Source organism: Coregonus lavaretus (genome assembly GCF_964263955.1).
Source record: "Coregonus lavaretus genome assembly, chromosome: 7".
Classification (NCBI taxonomy): Eukaryota; Metazoa; Chordata; class Actinopteri; order Salmoniformes; family Salmonidae; genus Coregonus; species Coregonus lavaretus.
Genome location: NC_139994.1, coordinates 58759548 through 58780018, shown reverse-complemented (window position 1 = coordinate 58780018; position 20471 = coordinate 58759548). Strand labels below are relative to the sequence as shown.

Here is a 20471-nt window from a genome sequence, read left to right as displayed (position 1 = left end):
AGATTGGAAGGCTGGGACCCGGAGAGATGAGGCATCACGCGCTTCACACGCTGAGGCGAAGAGAGAGAGGGAAGAGAGAGAGAGAGAAGAGAGATGGGGAAGAGAGAAAGGGAAGAGAGAGAGGGAAGAGAGAGAGGGAAGAGAGAGAAGAGAGAGAGAAGAGAGAGAGAAGAGAGAGAGAAGAGAGAGAGAGAGAAGCGAGAGAGGGGGAAGAGAGAGAGAGAAGCGAGAGAGGGAAGAGAGAGAAGAGAGAGAGGGAAGAGAGAGGGAAGAGAGAGAGAAGAGAGAGAGAGAAGCGAGAGAGAGGGAAGAGAGAGAGAGAAGCGAGAGAGGGAAGAGAGAGAAGAGAGGAGAGAGACTCACACCTGAGTGTGGGTGCTTCTGCTAGTGTTACTGCCTTAATCGTTCTGCAACATGGCTGTCGTTCTACCGGCAGCCATCTTAGAGCAGTTTCCCTCCATGTGTGCAGGTTGACGTTTATTGTCATGAGTCTTGCCCTGGAGGCAGAACTGAGTGATTTCCCATTAGATAGGCCAGCCGCAAAGTCAAAATTGGCTGTATTGTACAAATTCATGAAAACTAAAATATGATTTTTGGTCTTAATTTAAGGTTAGGGTCAGGCATTAGGGTTAGCAGTATGGTTAAGGATAGGGATATGGTTAGGGATAGGCTTAAAATCAGATTTGATGACTTTGTGGCTGTGCCAGCTAGTGACCACTCCGCAGAACTGCCTCCAGAACAAGATTCATGATGAAAAACACCAACCTGCTCCATGTGTCTCTTCTCATCTTGAACAGCCCTGATGCCTTTGAGCCTGAAGACAACAGTGGTGTAGCGGTGGAACAGATGAAACACTCTACCTCGAACTGTTCTCACTGGCTTCAAAACATCCAACCATCGCATCTCACACCTCGTTGTCGCCCCCCTCTAATTTCTTTCTTTCTATCCCTCACTCTTTCCAGCCTGCTCTCCTTTTAGCTCCCCTGCCATGTTGTGATAATTAGTCAGCGCTAAAATAATACAGACAGGAGAAAACAACAGCTAGTCTGAGAAAGCATTTATCTCCGGTGGGAGGGAGGAAGGGAGGGGACACCAACTGAAACAGAAGGGGGTTGGCGCTGGGTTCATTACATGAGCCTGTTCGAAATAGCGATACCAGCTGATCTGTAGATGGTACGGGTCACAGGTAGTCGTAATTGTCAGGGCTGGAACAACAAAAATTAAGTGTGATGGTCCCCTGTCTCTGGCAGTGTGTGTGTGTGAATCAGGGATCGTCCCTCCGGTGTTTGACGGTGCTTTCATCATCCGACTTTTCCTGCTTTGTCTCTGCTGTGCCAACACAGTATTGTTAATATAAGATTAGGTCTGTGGCTGGAGTGTTGGTATCTAATTTCAATGTCGTTTTAGGTCATTTGGCAGGCCTCAGCGAGTGCAAAATGGGTTTTGATGCAGAACTGAGGGCAGCCTCAGAGATCCCATGGACACACTTAATATATTGTGAAATCTGTTGTGAATGTATTGTAATGTTTTTATAATTGTATAACTGCCTTAATTTTGCTGGACCCCAGGAAAAGTAGCTGCTGCCTTGGCAGCAGCTAATGGGATCTATAATAAATACAAAATACAAATACAAGAGAGGTATCATTTATTAGGATATGATGCCCTAAAATGTGCGAAGTGCAAAATGAGCTAGTTTTGCCATAGTCTTGTTATAGGGTGTGTGTGGCGGGGGGGAGAATAGGCTCTGTCCCAGGAAGCACTGCTTTGTGTGTCATATCAGGGAAGACATACCTCCTATAGACACCCATCTCACACCAAAGCCTTCTTTATGGTGACTCAGCAGCAGTCTGTGACAAACACCCATCTCACACCAAAGCCTTCTTTTTGATACTTTCATATTTTGTTTTATCTTTGACTGTATCACATGATATGGGTATATATAATAGTATTCGCCATTTAGAACACTTGCCTCGTCTTCCCTCCACAGCTGGGACAACCTACATCTTCGGGAGAGGAGGAGCCCTCATCACGTACACCTGGCCCCCCAACGACCGGCCTAGCACGCGGGCAGACCGGCTGGCGGTGGGCTTCAGCACGCAGCTCAAGGACGCCGTGCTGCTCAGGGTGGAGAGTGCCAAGGGACTGGGAGACTACCTGGAGCTGCACATAGTAAGATACTAACCCGGGGATCGCAGAGGGGATAGATGGGGTAATGGGTGGGGAGTTGGAGGTGGGACATCATGGAGGTAGAGGAGTACATGGGGTTTGTGGATTGGTGGGGTGTGTGGGTTGGAGGGGCAGTATTTGTGTGTCAGTAGCCTATATTGGAGGGACAGTAGATTGGATGGACAATCATTTGGAGGGACAGAAGATTAGAAGGACAGTATGTTAGTAGGTTGGAGGGATAATAGGTTTGAGGGAATGGAGATTGGAGGGAGAGGTACAGTAGATTGGATGGACAGGAGACGGACAGGAGAGGCACAGGAGATTGGAAGAACAGGAGAGGGACAGGAGATTGGATGAACAGGAGAGGGACAGTAGATTGGAAGAACAGGAGAGGGACAGGAGATTGGATGAACAGGAGAGGGACAGGAGATTGGAGGGACAGGAGAGGGACAGGAGATTGGAGGGACAGGAGAGGGACAGTAGATTGGAAGAACAGGAGAGGGACAGGAGATTGGAGGGACAGGAGAGGGACAGGAGATTGGAGGGACAGGAGAGGGACAGGAGATTGGAGGGACAGGAGAGGGACAGGAGATTGGAGGGACAGGAGAGGGACAGACAGGAGATTGGATGGACAGGAGAGGGACAGACAGGAGATTGGATGGACAGGAGAGGGACAGACAGTAGATTGGATAGACAGGAGAGGGACAGGAAGTGAAGTGACTACTCAGTGATCATTGGGCAACTCTTTACCTGTTATACCCTCTTACCAAATGAGTCATTTCTCCATCCCTGTTATTATGTCTCTCATATGGTCTAGGTCAGGGGTATTCAACGCTTACCCTACCAGGTCGGGAGCCTGTTGGTTTTCTGTTTTACCTGATAATTAATTTAACCCACCTGGTGTCCAAGGTCTAAATCAGTCCCTGATTAGAGGGAAACAATGAAGAAAAAAAACGCAGTGGAACTGGCTTCGAGGTCCAAAGTTGAGTTTCAGCGGTCTACGTAAAGAGAACCCGAAAGATAACTTTATAAGGCAATTAAAGGACATCCGGCATTTTTAAAAAGGCATTAATGCTGCCTTTAAATGTCTCATTGACCCGTGTGCTCACTGCTCTCTGGCTGCCGACGAGATTCAAAACCCATATTATTATTTTAATGGATGCCTTTCTGTTCATTATCAGCTGGCTGCCAAACCCAGTGGCTTAGTTCTTCTCAGTGTGTTGCCGGTGTCAAACACACATGCGCACACACACACAGACGCACATGCACGCACACACACACACAGACAGACGCACACATGCACGCACACACACAGATGCAGACATATACGTGCACACACAAAGACGCAGACACATGCGCACACACACACATAAACACACACACACAGACACACACCCTTCCCTGCAGGTATAAAGAGAGTCTGGTGCTCTTCTAGACAGTGCCTGTGTTTAATTTTTTCTGTCTCCATGCTTCTCACACTGACTAATTACAGCCTTCAAGGCAGAGTGAAAATAGTGCTGCTATCCCCTACTTTCTTCTTCTCTTTTCCTCTCCTCCCTCATCCACCCATCATTCTATCTACCCTTAGGTGGATGTGGGGGCGTGTGCATGTGTCTGCATGCTGCCTGTGTGTGTGTGTGTGTTTGGTTTGACACTTTCTTCCTCTTATTTACTCTGACCCCAATTTGTTTGGTCTGCCGCTGCCTAGGGGGGACAGGGACACATTTGACCCAGGGTCAAGCCTCATTCGCCACTGTGTGTGGGACTACGGCTAGGAGGGACAGAGACAGAGACACACACACACACACTCAATTATCTCGTAACCCTGCACATAGACTGGTACACTGTGTAAATAAGTTATTGTTATTCATTGTGTATTTATTTTTACTTTTATTATTACGTATTTTACTTTTCTATTATTTCTCTATTTCCTTTCTCTCACTGTTAGTCTACACCTGTTGTTTACGAAGCATTCATTTGATTTGATTTGAAGAGATTTGGCTTAGTTTTGGGGCTTCATACCACAGGTCAAGGACAAAAACAATGTTCTCACTGGTATGTCATTAATAATCATGCTCAGCAAGTATTGAAAGAAATCATATTGATAGTATTGCAACTGTAAACCACCTCAATCATCATGCAGTCAATCGCAATGTGTACAGTAACCACCACACAACTCATATGACATTTCCATTGATCACTCAATTTCACAACTGAATTGTCACATCTATTTAGTCCATAAATATGTACAGTGGGGAAAAAAAGTATTTAGTCAGCCACCAATTGTGCAAGTTCTCCCACTTAAAAAGATGAGAGAGGCCTGTAATTTTCATCATAGGTACACGTCAACTATGACAGACAAATTGAGAAAAAAAAATCCAGAAAATCACATTGTAGGATTTTTTATGAATTTATTTGCAAATTATGGTGGAAAATAAGTATTTGGTCACCTACAAACAAGCAAGATTTATGGCTCTCACAGACCTCTAACTTCTTCTTTAAGAGGCTCCTCTGTCCTCCACTCGTTACCTGTATTAATGGCACCTGTTTGAACTTGTTATCAGTATAAAAGACACCTGTCCACAACCTCAAACAGTCACACTCCAAACTCCACTATGGCCAAGACCAAAGAGCTGTCAAAGGACACCAGAAACAAAATTGTAGACCTGCACCAGGCTGGGAAGACTGAATCTGCAATAGTTAAGCAGCTTGGTTTGAAGAAATCAACTGTGGGAGCAATTATTAGGAAATGGAAGACATACAAGACCACTGATAATCTCCCTCGATCTGGGGCTCCACGCAAGATCTCACCCCGTGGGGTCAAAATGATCACAAGAACGGCGAGCAAAAATCCCAGAACCACACGGGGGGACCTAGTGAATGACCTGCAGAGAGCTGGGACCAAAGTAACAAAGCCTACCATCAGTAACACACTACGCCGCCAGGGACTCAAATCCTGCAGTGCAAGACGTGTCCTCCTGCTTAAGCCAGTACATGTCCAGACCCGTCTGAAGTTTGCTAGAGTGCATTTGGATGATCCAGAAGAGGATTGGGAGAATGTCATATGGTCAGATGAAACCAACATAGAATGTCGTGTTTGGAGGACAAAGAATGCTGAGTTGCATCCAAAGAACACCATACCTACTGTGAAGCATGGGGGTGGAAACATCATGCTTTGGGGCTGTTTTTCTGCAAAGGGACCAGGACGACTGATCCGTGTAAAGGAAAGAATGAATGGGGCCATGTATCGTGAGATTTTGAGTGAAAACATCCTTCCATCAGCAAGGGCATTGAAGATGAAACGTGGCTGGGTCTTTCAGCATGACAATGATCCCAAACACACCGCCCGGGCAACGAAGGAGTGGCTTCGTAAGAATCATTTCAAGGTCCTGGAGTGGCCTAGCCAGTCTCCAGATCTCAACCCCATAGAAAATTTTTGGAGGGAGTTGAAAGTCCGTGTTGCCCAGCGACAGCCCCAAAACATCACTGCTCTAGAGGAGATCTGCATGGAGGAATGGGCCAAAATACCAGCAACAGTGTGTGAAAACCTTGTGAAGACTTACAGAAAACGTTTGACCTGTGTCATTGCCAACAAAGGGTATATAACAAAGTATTGAGAAACTTTTGTTATTGACCAAATACTTATTTTCCACCATAATTTACAAATAAATTCATAAAAAATCCTACAATGTGATTTTCTGGATTTTTTTTTCTCATTTTGTCTGTCATAGTTGACATGTACCTATGATGAAAATTACAGGCCTCTCTCATCTTTTTAAGTGGGAGAACTTGCACAATTGGTGGCTGACTAAATACTTTTTTTCCCCACTGTATAGTAGCCTCCTAGTGTTATCACACTCCAGTGCATTCGGAAAGTATTCAGACCCCTTGATATTTTCCACATTTTGTTATGTTACAGCCTTATTCTAAGTCGGATTAAATAGTTTTTTTCCCGCATCAATCTACACTCAATACACCATAATGACAAAGCAAAAACAGGTTTGAAGAAATGTTTGCAAATATATAACAAATAAAAAACTGAAATATCACATTTACATAAGTATTCAGACCCTTTACTCAGTACTTTGTTGAAGCACCTTTGGCAGCGATTAAAGTCTCGAGTCTTCTTGAGTATGAGTTTGGCACATCTGTATTTGGGGAGTTTCTCCCATTCTTCTCTGCAGATCCTCTCAAGCTCTGTCAGGTTGGATGGGGAGCGTCGCTACACAGCTATTTTCAGGTCTTTCCAGAGATGTTCGATCGGGTTCAAGTCTGGGCTTTGGCTGGGCCACTCAAGGACATTCAGAGACTTGTCCAGAAGCCACACGTGCGTTGTCTTGGCTGTGTGCTTAGGATCGTTGTCCTGTTGGAAGGTGAACCTTCACCCCAGTCTGAGGCCCTCCTATATCACACTATATCACCTAGCCTTCTATATTACCTAGCCTTCTTTAACACACAATATCACCTAACGTTCTATATCACCTAACCTCCTATATCACCTAGCCTTCTATACCACCTAACTGTCTATATCACCTAACCCGCTATATCACACTATATCACCTATCCTTCTATATCACCTAACCTCCTATATCACCTAGCCTTCTATATCACCTAGCCTTCTATATCACCTAGCCTTCTATATCACCTAGCCTTTTATATCACCTAAATTCTACATCACCTAGCCTTCTATATCCCCTAACCTTCAATATCACCTAGCCTTCTATATCACACTATATCACCTAACCCTCTATATCTCCTAGCCTATTATATCACCTAGCCCTCTATATCACCTAGCCTTCTATATCACCTAGCCTACTATATCACCTAGCCTGCTATATCACCTAGCCTACTATATCACCTAGCCTGCTATATCACCTAGCCTACTATATCACCTAGCCCTCTATATCACCTAGCCTTCTATATCACCTAGCCTACTATATCACCTAGCCTGCTATATCACCTAGCCTACTATATCCCCTAACCTTCTATATCACCTAGCCTTCTGTATCACCTAGCCTACTATATCACCTAGCCCTCTATATCACCTAGCCTACTATATCCCCTAACCTTCTATATCCCCTAACTTTCTATATCACCTAGCCTGCTACATCACACTATATCACCTGGCCCCCTATATCACCTAGCCTACTATATCACCTAGCCTTCTGTATCACCTAGCCTTCTGTATCACCTAGCCTACTATATCACACTATATCACCTAGCCGTCTATATCACCTAGCCTTCTATATCACCTAACCTTCTATATCACCTAGCCTTCTATATCACACTATATCACCTAGCCCTCTATATCACCTAGCCTTCTATATCACCTAGCCTTCTATATCACCTAACCTTCTATATCACCTAACCTTCCGTATGACACTATATCACCTAGCCTTCTATATCACACTATATCACCTAACCTTCTATATCACCTAGCCTTCTGTATGACCTAACCTTCTGTATAACACTATATCACCCAGCCTTCTACAGTTGAAGTCGGAAGTTTATATACACTTAGGTTGGAGTCATTAAAACTAGTTTTTCAACCACTCCATCAATTTCTTGTTAACAAACTATAGTTTTGGCAAATCGGTTAGGACATCTGCTTTGTGCATGACACAAGTGATTTTTCCTACAATTGTTTACAGACAGATTATTTAACTTATAATTCACTGTATCACAATTCCAGTGGGTCAGAATTCACTAAGTTGACTGTGCCTTTAAACAGCTTGGAAAATTCCAGAAAATTATGTCATGGCTTTAGAAGCTTCTGATAGGTTAATTGACATCATTTGAGTCAATTGGAGGTGTACCTGTGGATGTATTTCAAGGCCTACCTTCAAACTCAGTGCCTCTTTGCTTGACATCATGGGAAAATCAAAAGAAATCAGCCAAGACCTCAGAATTTTTTTTGTAGACCTCCACAAGTCTGGTTCATCCTTGGGAGCAATTTCCAAATGACTGAAGGTACTACGTTCATCTGTACAAACAATAGTACTGTCACGATCGTCATGAAAAGTGGACCAAGGCGCAGCGTGATATGCGTACATCTCTTTAATAGTGTACTAGCAACACGATACAAAACAACAAAACGAAACGTGAAGTCCTCGGTCATGAACACAAACCAACACGGAACAAGATCCCACAAAACACAAGTGCACAACAGGCTGCCTAAGTATGGTTCCCAATCAGAGACAACAAGCAACAGCTGATTCACGTTGCCTCTGATTGGGAACCACCCCGGCCAACATAGAAAACTAGAAACTAGAAACTGAACATAGAACTGAACATAGAACACAAAACATAGACCCTACACACCCTGGCTCAACATATAAGAGTCCCCAGAGCCAGGGCGTAACAAGTACGCAAGTATAAACACCATGGAACCACGCAGCCGTCATACCGCTAACGAAGGAAACGCACTACTTTGGTGCGAAAAGTGCAAATCAATCCCAGAACAACAGCAAAGGACCTTGTGAGGATGCTGGAGGAAACAGGTACAAAAGTATCTATATCCACAGTAAAACGAGTCCTATATCGACATAACCTGAAAGGCCGCTCAGCAAGGAAAAAGCCACTGCTCCAAAACCGCCATAAAAAAGACAGACTACTGTTTGCAACTGCACATGGGGACAAAGATCGTACTTTTTGGAGAAATGTCCTCTGGTCTGATGAAACAAAAATATAACTGTTTGGCCATAATGACTATCGTTATGTTTGGAGGAAAGAGGGGAAGGCTTGCAAGCCGAAGAACACCATCCCAACCTTGAAGCATGGGGGTGGAAGCATCATGCTGTGGGGGTACTTTGCTGCAGGAGGGACTGGTGCATTTCACAAAATAGATGGCATCATGAGGAAGGAAAATTATGTGGATATATTGAAGCAACATCTCAGGAAGTTAAAGCTTGGTCGCAAATACGTCTTCCAAATCGACAATGACCCCAAGCATACTTCCAAAGTTGTGGCAAAATGGCTTAAGGACAACAAAGTCAAGGTATTGGAGTGGCCATCACAAAGCCCTGACCTCAATCCCATAGAAAATGTGTGGGCAAACCTGACTCAGTTACACCAGCTCTGTCAGGAGGAATGGGCCAAAATTCACCCAACTTATTGTGGGAAGCTTGTGGAAGGCTACCCGAAACGTTTGACCCAAGTTAAACAATTTAAAGAAAATGCTACCAAATACTAATTGAGTGTATGTAAACTTCTGATCCACTGGGAATGTGATGAAATAAATAAAAGGTGAAATAAATCATTCTCTGTACTATTATTTTGACATTTTACATTCTTAAAATAAAGTGGTGATCCTAACTGACCTAAAACAGAGAATGTTTAGTAGGATTACATGTCAGGAATTGTGAAAACTGAGTTGAAATGTATTTGGCTAAGGTGTATGTAAACTTCCGACGTCAACTGTATATAACCTAGCTTTCTATATCACCTAGCCTTCTATATCACCTAGCCTTCTATATCACCTAGCCTTCTATATCAAACTATATCACCTAGCCCTCTATATCACCTAGCCTTCTATGTCACCTAGCCTTCTATATCACCTAGCCTTCTATATCAAACTATATCACCTAGCTTTCTATATCACCTAGCCTTCTATATCACCTAACCTTCTATATCACCTAGCCTTCTATATCAAACTATATCACCTAGCCTTCTATATCACCTAACTTTCTATATCAAACTATATCAGCTAGCCTTCTATATCACCTAACCTTCTATATCACCTAGCCTTCTATATCAAACTATATCACTTAGCCACAGTGGCGGCTCCTGAAAAAATTCTCAGGGGGGGCAATTTTTCTGATGATTTAGGTGACCTACACACATTTTTAAAAAGATATGTCCAGCAACAACATGAAGACAGGGGCAGCATATAAGTCAATACCAGAAGCATTTATTGACTGATCTCAAAAGTGTTGGCTTACAAAATCAAAATAAGTTATCACAGTAAAAATAATCAAGGGTGTTCTTTCACATTCCTCAACACTGCATAAACAATATGCATTTCCATAAACAAATGAAATATCAGCTGAAAATACAGCATCTTGGTATTTGTTCAGATTGCAGGATCAACAAGAGCTTTTACCACATTTTTTGCCTCATGGTTGAATTGGAAATATGTGCACCTGAGCATAATTCACATGTAACACTCTGGCTCCAGGGACTCTGATTGTTGAGCCAGGGTTGTTATTTTTATTTAGGGTGTCTTTTGTTTTGGTTTTGTATTTCTAGGTTTGTCTATGACTCCCAATCGGAGGTAACGAGTGTCAGCTGTTCGGCTCGTTATCTCTGATTGGGAGCCATATTTATTCTGAATGTTTTCCTGTGGGGTTTGTGGGTTTTTGTTTCCTTGATGCTGTTAGTTTATTTCAGTATTGGAACTTCACGTATCGTTCTTTGTTGTTTTCTCGTGTTGCACTTTAATTAAATAAAGTCATCATGTTTATCGGAACACGCGCTGCGCTTTGGTCTCATCATTCACACGATCGTGACAGAAAAACCCACCATACCAGGACCAAGCAGCGTGTCCAGGAGCCGAGGGTCTGGACATGGGAGGAGTTATTGGACGGAGAGGATCCTTGGGCACAACCGGAGGAATATCACCGCCCTCGGGAAGAGCTGGAGGCAGCCAAAGCCGAGAGGAGGTGGTACGAGGAGGCAGCGCGAAGGCGAGGCTGGAAGCCCGTGGACGTGAGGCAACCCCAAAAAGTTTTTGGGGGGGGGCACATGGCTTGGGCGGCTGGGCAGCAGGAAGCTGCCACAGGGAGTATAGGTGAGAGGGCTAACGGAGTACGGGAGCCATTGGCGAGAAGAGGCAGGGATGTGTGTGTGGCACGGCGTGAAGGACTGAGGTATGTTGCCAGTCCGGTCCGGCCCGTTCCTGATCCTCGGTTGAGGCCAGTGGTGTGTGTTCCCGGTATGGACCGGCCTGTTCCTACTCCACGCACCAGGGATACGGTGCGCTTCGCCAGCCCGGCCCGGCCTGTTCCGGCCACTCGCACCAGGGATACGGTGTGCGTCGTCAGCTCAGCCCTGCCTGTTCCTACTCCACGCACCAGGGATACGGTGCGCTTCGCCAGCCCGGCCCGGCCTGTTCCGGCCACTCGCACCAGGGATACGGTGTGCGTCGCCAGCCCAGCCCGGCCTGTTCCTACTCCACGCACCAGGGAAACGGTGCGCTTCGCCAGCCCGGCCCGGCCTGTTCCGGCCACTCGCACCAGGGATACGGTGCGCGTCGCCAGCCCAGCCCGGCCTGTTCCTGCTCTCCGCACTAGGCGTGAGGTGAGTCCCCAGGGTCCAGCATGCCCTGTTCCGGCTCCCCGCACTAGGCGTTATGGGAGTCCCCAGGGTCCAGCATGCCCTGTTCCGACTCCCCGCACTAGCCTTGTGATGCGTGTCCTCAGCCCGGTACCTCCAGTTCCGGCACCACGCATCAGGCCTACGGTGCGTCCCCAGGGCCAAGCATGCCCTGTTGCTTCTCCCCGCACTAGCCCTGTGATGCGTGCCCTCAGCCCGGTACCTCCAGTTCCGGCACCACGCAACAGGCCTACGGTGCGCCTCAGACGGCCAGAGTCTGCCGTCTGCCCAACGGGGCCTGAACTGTCCGTCTGCCCAACGGGGCCTGAACTGCCCGTCTGCCCAACGCCGTCTGAACTGCCCGTCTGTCCAACGCCGTCTGAACTGCCCGTCTGCCCAACGCCGTCTGAACTGCCCGTCTGCCCAACGGCGCCTGAACTGCCTGTCAGCCCAACGCCGTCTGAGCTGTCCGTCTGCCCAACGCCGTCTGAACTACCCGTCTGTACAGAGCCTACAAAGCCGCCCGTCTGCCATGAGCCTTCAGAGCCGTCCGCCAGATCGGAGCCGCTAGAGCTCTCCACCAGACAGGATCAGCCAGAGCCTTCCGCCAGACAGGATCAGCCAGAGCCTTCCGCCAGACAGGATAAGCCAGAGCCTTCCGCCAGACAGGATCAGCCAGAGCCTTCTGTCAGACAGGATCAGCCAGAGCCTTCCGCCAGACAGGAGCAGCCAGAGCCTTCCGTCAGACCGGATCAGCCAGAGCCTTCCGCCAGACGGGATCAGCCAGAGCCTTCCGCCTGCCATGAGCAGCCAGATCCGTCGGCCAGCCATGAGCAGCAGGATCCGCCAGAGCCAGCCTGCCAGGATCCGTCATTCAGTCCGGAGCTGCCCCTCAGTCCGGTGCTGCCACTTAGTCAGGTACTGTTCCTTAGCCTGGTGCTGGTCCTTATCCCGGTGCTGGTCCTTAGCCCGGTGCTGCCCCTTAGCCCGGTGCTGCCCCTTAGCCCGGTGCTGCCCCTTATCCCGGTGCTGGTCCTTAGTCCGGTGCTGCCCCTTAGTCCGGTGCCGCCCCTTAACCCAGTGGGGTGTAGTTGGGGGGTGGTAATGGGTAGGAGGCTAAGTAAGTGGGTAATGACTATGGTGGGGTGGGGACCACGACCTGGGCCAGAGCCGCCACCTGGACAGACGCCCACCCAGACCCTCCCCTAGACGGTATGCTGGTGCGCCCGGAGTGCGCACCTTTAGGGGGGGGTACTGTAACACTCTGGCTCCAGGGACTCTGATTGTTGAGCCAGGGTTGTTATTTTTATTTAGGGTGTCTTTTGTTTTGGTTTTGTATTTCTAGGTTTGTCTATGACTCCCAATCGGAGGTAACGAGTGTCAGCTGTTCGGCTCGTTATCTCTGATTGGGAGCCATATTTATTCTGAATGTTTTCCTGTGGGGTTTGTGGGTTTTTGTTTCCTTGATGCTGTTAGTTTATTTCAGTATTGGAACTTCACGTATCGTTCTTTGTTGTTTTCTCGTGTTGCACTTTAATTAAATAAAGTCATCATGTTTATCGGAACACGCGCTGCGCTTTGGTCTCATCATTCACACGATCGTGACATCACAACAAGCAAGCAGGAGCTTTTGATAGAGGCTACTGAAAACATTGATGCAAGTTATTGGTAATAAGAAATTTTTATAGACTTCCATATTCTGCCCTCTTGTATAGATTTGTGAAAATGAACAGTGATAGACATTTTGCCTGAAAACAGAATTTGAAAGTCATTTCTAGAAAAGGTAAACACAGCTATCTGTATGGCTTTGTAAAAATTAACAACCATATTCTGGCCAATTGTATAGATTTGTAAATATGAACAACCATATTCTGGCCAATTGTATAGATTTGTAAAAATGAACATTGAGAAAGATCGAATGATATTGTTTAATCTTACCTTATGGCCTGCACACTCCTTGTGAAGCTGTCGAGGGCACGTTTGATAAAGACAGCATCGATGTCCTTCTTCTGTAGCTTCTGGTACAGAATGTCGACGTGGGGCATGATTTTGTGAAAAAGCCGCAGGAAAAAAATTAAATCTTCATCATGTAGCATCCTCACGTAGCCAGTCAAATGAACCCAATGAACCCGTCCGAATGGCTTCAAAACATTCTATGAGGTCGTCTCGATTCTCGTAGACAGTTTTCACGACTCTGCTTAGTAGAAACCTGTTGAATTATTAAATTTGGTCTGGGAGGTCCTAATTGTTTCGTTGCCAATTTATCTTGATTTGTTCGCCGACAAAAAGGAACTTCTTTCAAAGAGACAATCGCGTTGCACTGAAGGCTAGCCATTTTGACAGTAATAGTGAATTGATTGATGAGGCTACCCGCTCTTTTCTTAGTTACGTTCATGGTTATGTTACGTATGACGAAAGCGCGTAAGTGCAAGCCCTCAGAAACCCATAGAGATTGTATTGAAAGCTCTGATATTTGAAAAAAAATTATTTTACATTATAGGCTATGAGAGACTTCTGGGCGATTTTCAACCTGACTGAAATCGCCCCAAAACGGGCGGGGACATTTGAAGCACGACTTTAGCCTGATTGGACATTTAGTGGCAGATCAGACGTCTAGATTAGAACACTGATAACTACTGTTGCCGTGATATAATTGATTAGAAAAAAAATCCCTTCCTTTTCCCGTTTGGCAGTGCGTCGCCCATATCGCCCTAATGAACACACCGCCCCTGCTTAGCCATCTATATCACCTAGCCTTCTATGTCACCTAGCCTTCTATATCAAACTATATCACCTAGCCTTCTATATCACCTAACCTTCTATATCTCCTAGCCTTCTATATCAAACTATATCACCTAGCTTTCTATATCACCTAGCCTTCTATGTCACCTAGCCTTCTATATCAAACTATATCACCTAGCCTTCTATGTCACCTAGCCTTCTATATCAAACTATATCTCCTAGCCTTCTATATCAAACTATATCACCTAGCTTTCTATATCACCTAGCCTTCTATATCACCTAGCTTTCTATATCACCTAGCCTTCTATATCACCTAACCTGCTATATCACCTAGCCTTCTATATCACACTATATCACCTAGCCTTCTATATCACCAAGCCCTCTATATCAAACTATATCACCTAGCCTTCTATATCACCTAGCTTTCTATATCACACTATATCACCTAACCTTCTATATCGCCTAGCCCTCTATATCAAACTATATCACCTAGCCTTCTATATCACCTAGCCTTCTATATCACACTATATCACCTAACCTTTTATATCACACTATATCATTTACATTTTTAAAATCATTTTAGTCATTTAGCAGACGCTCTTATCCAGAGCGACTTACAGTTAGTGAGTGCATACATTTTCATACTGGCCCCCCGTGGGAAATGAACCCACAACCCTGGCGTTGCAGGCGCCATGCTCTACCAACTGAGCTACAGGGGACCCATTTTATAGCGCGAAGAGCAGAGTTCATGCTCCATTCACTCATTCATTACTAGATCTGTCAGGGCTGCATTGTTTTTTTGGGGGGGGTGGGGGTAGATCAGCTTAATATTGCAGATAGATTGTAACTTCCATCAATGTAATTATCTGCATCACTTCCAATCTCCCATGTTTATATATATATATATATATATATATATATATATATATATATATATATATATATATATATATATATATATATATATATATATATATATATACATATACATATATATATATATATATATATATATATATATATATATATACACACATATATACATATACATATATATATATATATATATATATATATATATATATATACATACACACACATATATACACATACATATACACATATATACACATACATACACACACATACATATATACATACATATACATACACATACATATGTATTCTGTATATGTATATAAAGTAATATTGTCCTTTATTACTTTCCAACCCCACCACCCTTTCCCTACTTGGAGTAAACTAGTGAACAACAATGCTTAGGCCTCTACTTCCAGTTTATACCTACTATCTACATTTTATGGACACAGTCAATTTTACAATAATTATATTTTGTTTGTTTTTTCTCCTGAACTTCCTCTACTCTCAACCTCTCTGATCATTTTCATGATGTCCATCCGGTTTGCTTCTATATGCCATATCTTTCTAACTGTGCTCTTTCACAAAAGCTCTGCATTGTTAGCTCACCATTCATGGAAATTATGGAAATTAACACTTGGAAATTAACACATGGAAATTAACACTTGAATAATGCAACACGACATGTAGAAATGTTGAAACTGTTAATTACTATACGCAAAAAGATGTCCATACAGGCTAGAACACATTTAGAATGCAAGACGATACTGGTAGCTTCCAGCTTTAATTGTAGGCCAACATTCCTTGCTAGCTTACAGCTGTAGCAACATCAATTCACTACCCCGTAGTAGGCTACTTTGTTTGTGATAATATGCTAACCATAACGCAAAATATGCTGATTCAAAGCTGATTGTCACCAAAAACGTTATTAATTCACTTCGTCTCCCTCACCACCAAAAACTCATTCATTTCTACTTCTCCCTCGCCTCCCGTCTGGTTTCCACTAGATTCCACAGATACAGTCTGCCTTGCTAATGATGTCACTATTTTCTTAAAGAGACACTGCACACTTTTATTAAATTACAAATTGTGGAATTTATTTCCTTCTTAATGCGTTTGAGCCAATCAGTTGTGTTGTGACAAGGTAGGGGTGGAATACAGAAGATAGCCCTATTTGGTAAAAGACCAAGTACATTTTATGGCAAGAACAGCTCAAATAAGCAAAGACAAACGACAGTCCATCATTACTTTAAGACATGAAGGTCAGTCAATTTCAAGAACTTTGAAAGTTTCTTCAAGTCAAAAACCTTCAAGCGCTATGATGAAACTGGCTCTCATGAGGATCGCCACAGGAATTGAAGACCCAGAGTTACCTCTGCTGCAGAGGATAAGTTCATTAGAGTTACCAGCCTCAGAAATTGCAGCCCAAATAAATGCTTCACAGTGTTCAAGTAACAGACACATCTCAACATCAACTATTCAGAGGAGACTACGTGAATCAGGCCTTCATGGTTGAATTGCTGCAAAGAAACCACTACTAAAAGACACCAATAAGAATAAGAGACTTGGCCAAGAAACACGAGCAATGGACATTAGACCGGTGGAAATGTGTCCTTTGGTCTGATGAGATTTTTGGTTCCAATCGCCTTGTCTTTGTGAGACGCAGAGTAGGAGAACGGATGACCTCTGCATGTGTGGTTCCCACCGTGAAGCATGGAGGAGTAGGTGTGATGGTGTGGGGTGCTTTGCTGTTGACACTGTTGGTGATTTATTTATAATTCAAGGCACACTTAACCAGAATGGCTACCACAGCATTCTGCAGCGATACGCCATCCCATCTGGTTTGTGCTTAGTGGGACTATCATTTGTTTTTCAACAGGACAATGACCCAACACACCTCCAGCCTGTGTAATGGCTATTTTACCAAGAAGGAGAGTGATGGAGTGCTGCATCAGATGACCTGGCCTCCACAATCTCCCGACCTCAACCCAATTGAGATGGTTTGGGATGAGTTGGACCCCAGATTGAAGGAAAAGCAGCCAACAAGTGCTCAGCATATGTGGGAACTCCTTCAAGACTGTTGGAAAAGCATTCCTCATGAAGCTGGTTGAGCGAATGCCAAGAGTGTGCAACGCTGTCATCAAGGCAAAGGGTGGCTATTTGAAGAATCTCAAATTTCAATTATATTTTGATTTGTTTAACACTTTTTGGGTTACTACATGATTCCATATGTGTTATTTCACAGTTTTAATGTCTTCACTATTATTCTACAATGTAGAAAATAGTACAAATAAAGAAAAAACCCTTGAATGAGTAGGTATGTCAAAAATTTTACTGGTACTGTATATACAGAATCTCCTTCACTACCCGACCCAGCCGTCTCCATGTAGCCTCCACAGCAGCCAAGTGAGGAAAAACACAACATACAAACACACAGCAGCCTCTCATTACAGGAAGGGACACAATGTTGACGGATGCCCATCGGAGCCCTCTGTGACACCGCAAAGCCTGGCACTCCAGGCTGCATCTGGGGTTGGTCTGGGTAGTGACACAGCCGAGGTATGATATGAATTGGCCCTATTTCTGGCTCATAGCACCCCGCCCTACACACACACACCAAGAGAGGGCGACACAGACACAGTTACACATACACACACACCAAGAGCGTGCACGGGCACACACTGTCTGTCACTGTCACACATCCACACAAAGGGCTCTGGTCAAAAGTAGTTCGCTACATAGAAAATAGGGTGCCATTTGGGATGGACGACTGTGTGCTTTTATATGGCCAACAAAGTGAGCTTGTTATTCATCAACTCAACGGCCTCCATTTTGCAGTGATGGGTCACCGATGCTGCAGATAGCTCCCTTATCAATCATGTTTTAGAAGCCACTTCCTTGTTAAGTTGCAGGATCATCACAGTGAATTGCCCATTTAGCTGAAGTATAGGTGATTTGTAGATAATTCACCACAGTTTTATTGTTAGCTGACAAGCGGGACTGTATCTAAACTTCTATAGGAGAAAGGGAGGGAGAGAAAGTCAGTGTGTATCTATGGTCCTAACAAATGACAGTCGTTACGTTTACAACTTGTGAGTTGTTACGGCAACGGCTCTATCCGACGTGACCTCATCTGACCAGGAGTCTGGGCCCCGCCAGTCTGTTTGTCAACGAGCTGGCCTGGGTCATCGCATTAAATAAGCCAAGTCCTGATGACATGTTAGGGGCCCCATTCCTCAGAAGACCCATGCTATCTGATGTCTAGTGTGACGGTGTCAGGTTCTCCATAAACAATGGAGAAGTGTATTTCAGGGTCACTGTGAAGTATGGATCTTAACTTTGTTAGATGGCGAAGGCCCCTCACAGATGGTATCGCTCTCTCCCTATATCTCTCCCCCTTTGGCCGTAATGTTCCTTTTTATATGGCTTCCTTGTACTGGGAAGGGATTTGTGGGCCATCGCCATCACTGTTTAATTATGAGTGAAAAAAATTGTGGTGACAGCTGGGAAGAGATGACTAGCAAGGGGGAGCGTTTGGGAGAGTTCCTCAGAGCCCCAGAATGTTTTCCCCTGTTCGGAACGCCGGAGATGTTGGCGTCAGATAAAGGTAGATGGCGGTGCAGATTAAACTGGAGATGCTGGCGTCAGATAAAGGTAGATGGCGGTGCAGATTAAACTGGAGATGTTGGCGTCAGATAAAGGTAGATGGCGGTGCAGATTAAACTGGAGATGTTGGCGTCAGATAAAGGTAGATGGCGGTGCAGATTAAACTGGAGATGTTGGCGTCAGATAAAGGTAGATGGCGGTGCAGCTGCTTTTAATCTTCTCTCCACCCCGTCAGCCCCCTTCGCTGTGATGATCAGCACAAACATACACACTCTATCAAATAGATGTTCTGAGATAAACACACACACATGATCGCATACTCTTACACACATGCATATTCACATAGACCCACACACACACACTGATTCTCTAAGGCAGTGATATTCAAACTTTTCAGGTAGGACCCCATTTTTTCCACCAGTATTTTTAGGGACCCCATTTTTTTCTCACAAATTTCTCACGACTCCACCCCAAATATAATGACACAACCTTAAAATTGGTCCATCACATTTTTTACACCAACAAATAACCTAAACATTAATAATCAATAATCTGTACTCTAAAGGTTCCGACCCCACTGCAGTTACCACCCAGCTTTGATTACCACTGCTAAGGCACAGACACACTCATAGTCTCATCTCTCCCCTTCTTCCCCACTTAAACGAATGTCACTTTAAAAAATCGAATCCCCTTCATCTTGCCGACGAGGGAGAAAAGACACAAGCCAAACATATGGTTGTGTGTGTGCGCGTGCAGGCGTGTTTGATGAATGCTTTGTCAGCCCTGGTGGGTTTGGGAGAGGCCTCTCCTCAGCCGGGTGGCTAGCCATTAACCCTCCCTCTGCGGCCCTCTAATTCATTTCCTCCACATGGGTGGAGCGCTGACGGCCTCGCCTGAAGGCCTCCACCTGGCTCTCTGTGCTCTCCCTGCTTTCCTTGGTCTTCCTGTCCTGTCCCTTTGCAAGGGGTTGGGGACTTCTCTATATCCCCTCCCTCGGGGGGGGGGGGGGGGGGTGCTTCTCGGAGGCGAGTGCCCCCTACAGGTTTGGGATGCTTTGGGGAATTAGGACCGATTAGTTTCAGGCTCCACAGCTGCAGGAAACTGTCTCAGTATGGAATCAGAGACTGAACCAAAATGACCAGATGAAGTCCAAGCACTAAATGGACAGTTAGACCTTTTAACCATTGTGGTTGATCATATTCTGAGAAATACAGGCAACCACCCAGGTAGGCTAGGCACCTAGCTAGAAAGGTACCTAACTAGGTGGATAGGTATTAGTACAGAACAGGTCCCTTGTCGTGTTTGTAGTTGTGGTGGCGATGAGGCTGTGAATGCCCATTGAGTTCTGGCTGAAAGTAAATAGATTGCCTCCCCAGGATCAATATGCTATTAGGGGAGAAGGGAGGAGCAGGGAGGAAGGCATGTCCTGCTGTATCCTGGTTGATCTAATTACCTGGGGAAGAGGGGAGAGAGGGTACACCACAGCACCCATTCACTCACTACAGCTGAAGAGTGCATAAGCTCTATCTACCGCACACATGGGCTCAAATAGTGTTTGTTTTCATTCAAATACTTTGTTCGTTCTATTGATTCTGTCTAGAGTGCCAGATGGGCAGTCCATTTTGGACTATTGTACTATTGGGACTATTCGATTGGTTCCATTGCACCATGTTACCTCTCACCTACCGTCAACCAATCATGAGCTCTCTGCAAAATTTGAGAGGCGTACGGCAATGCGGTACGGAGCTCAATTTGGCCTCTGCGTGCCT

General features: G+C 45.0%; 1 protein-coding gene across 1 annotated transcript in view; it reads left to right on the top strand.

Moving 5' to 3' along the window:
* Positions 1–750: 750 nt before the first annotated feature.
* The window catches only part of LOC311132600 (neurexin-1-beta-like), a gene marked incomplete at both ends in the record, with an annotated part of 84743 nt that continues 65022 nt past the window's right edge, over positions 751–20471 (top strand). The window contains 2 exons of the mRNA XM_084165851.1: positions 751–829; positions 1988–2169. Coding sequence (XP_084021977.1) covers positions 751–829; positions 1988–2169 — 261 coding nt within the window. The remainder of the gene's footprint in view (positions 830–1987; positions 2170–20471) is intronic.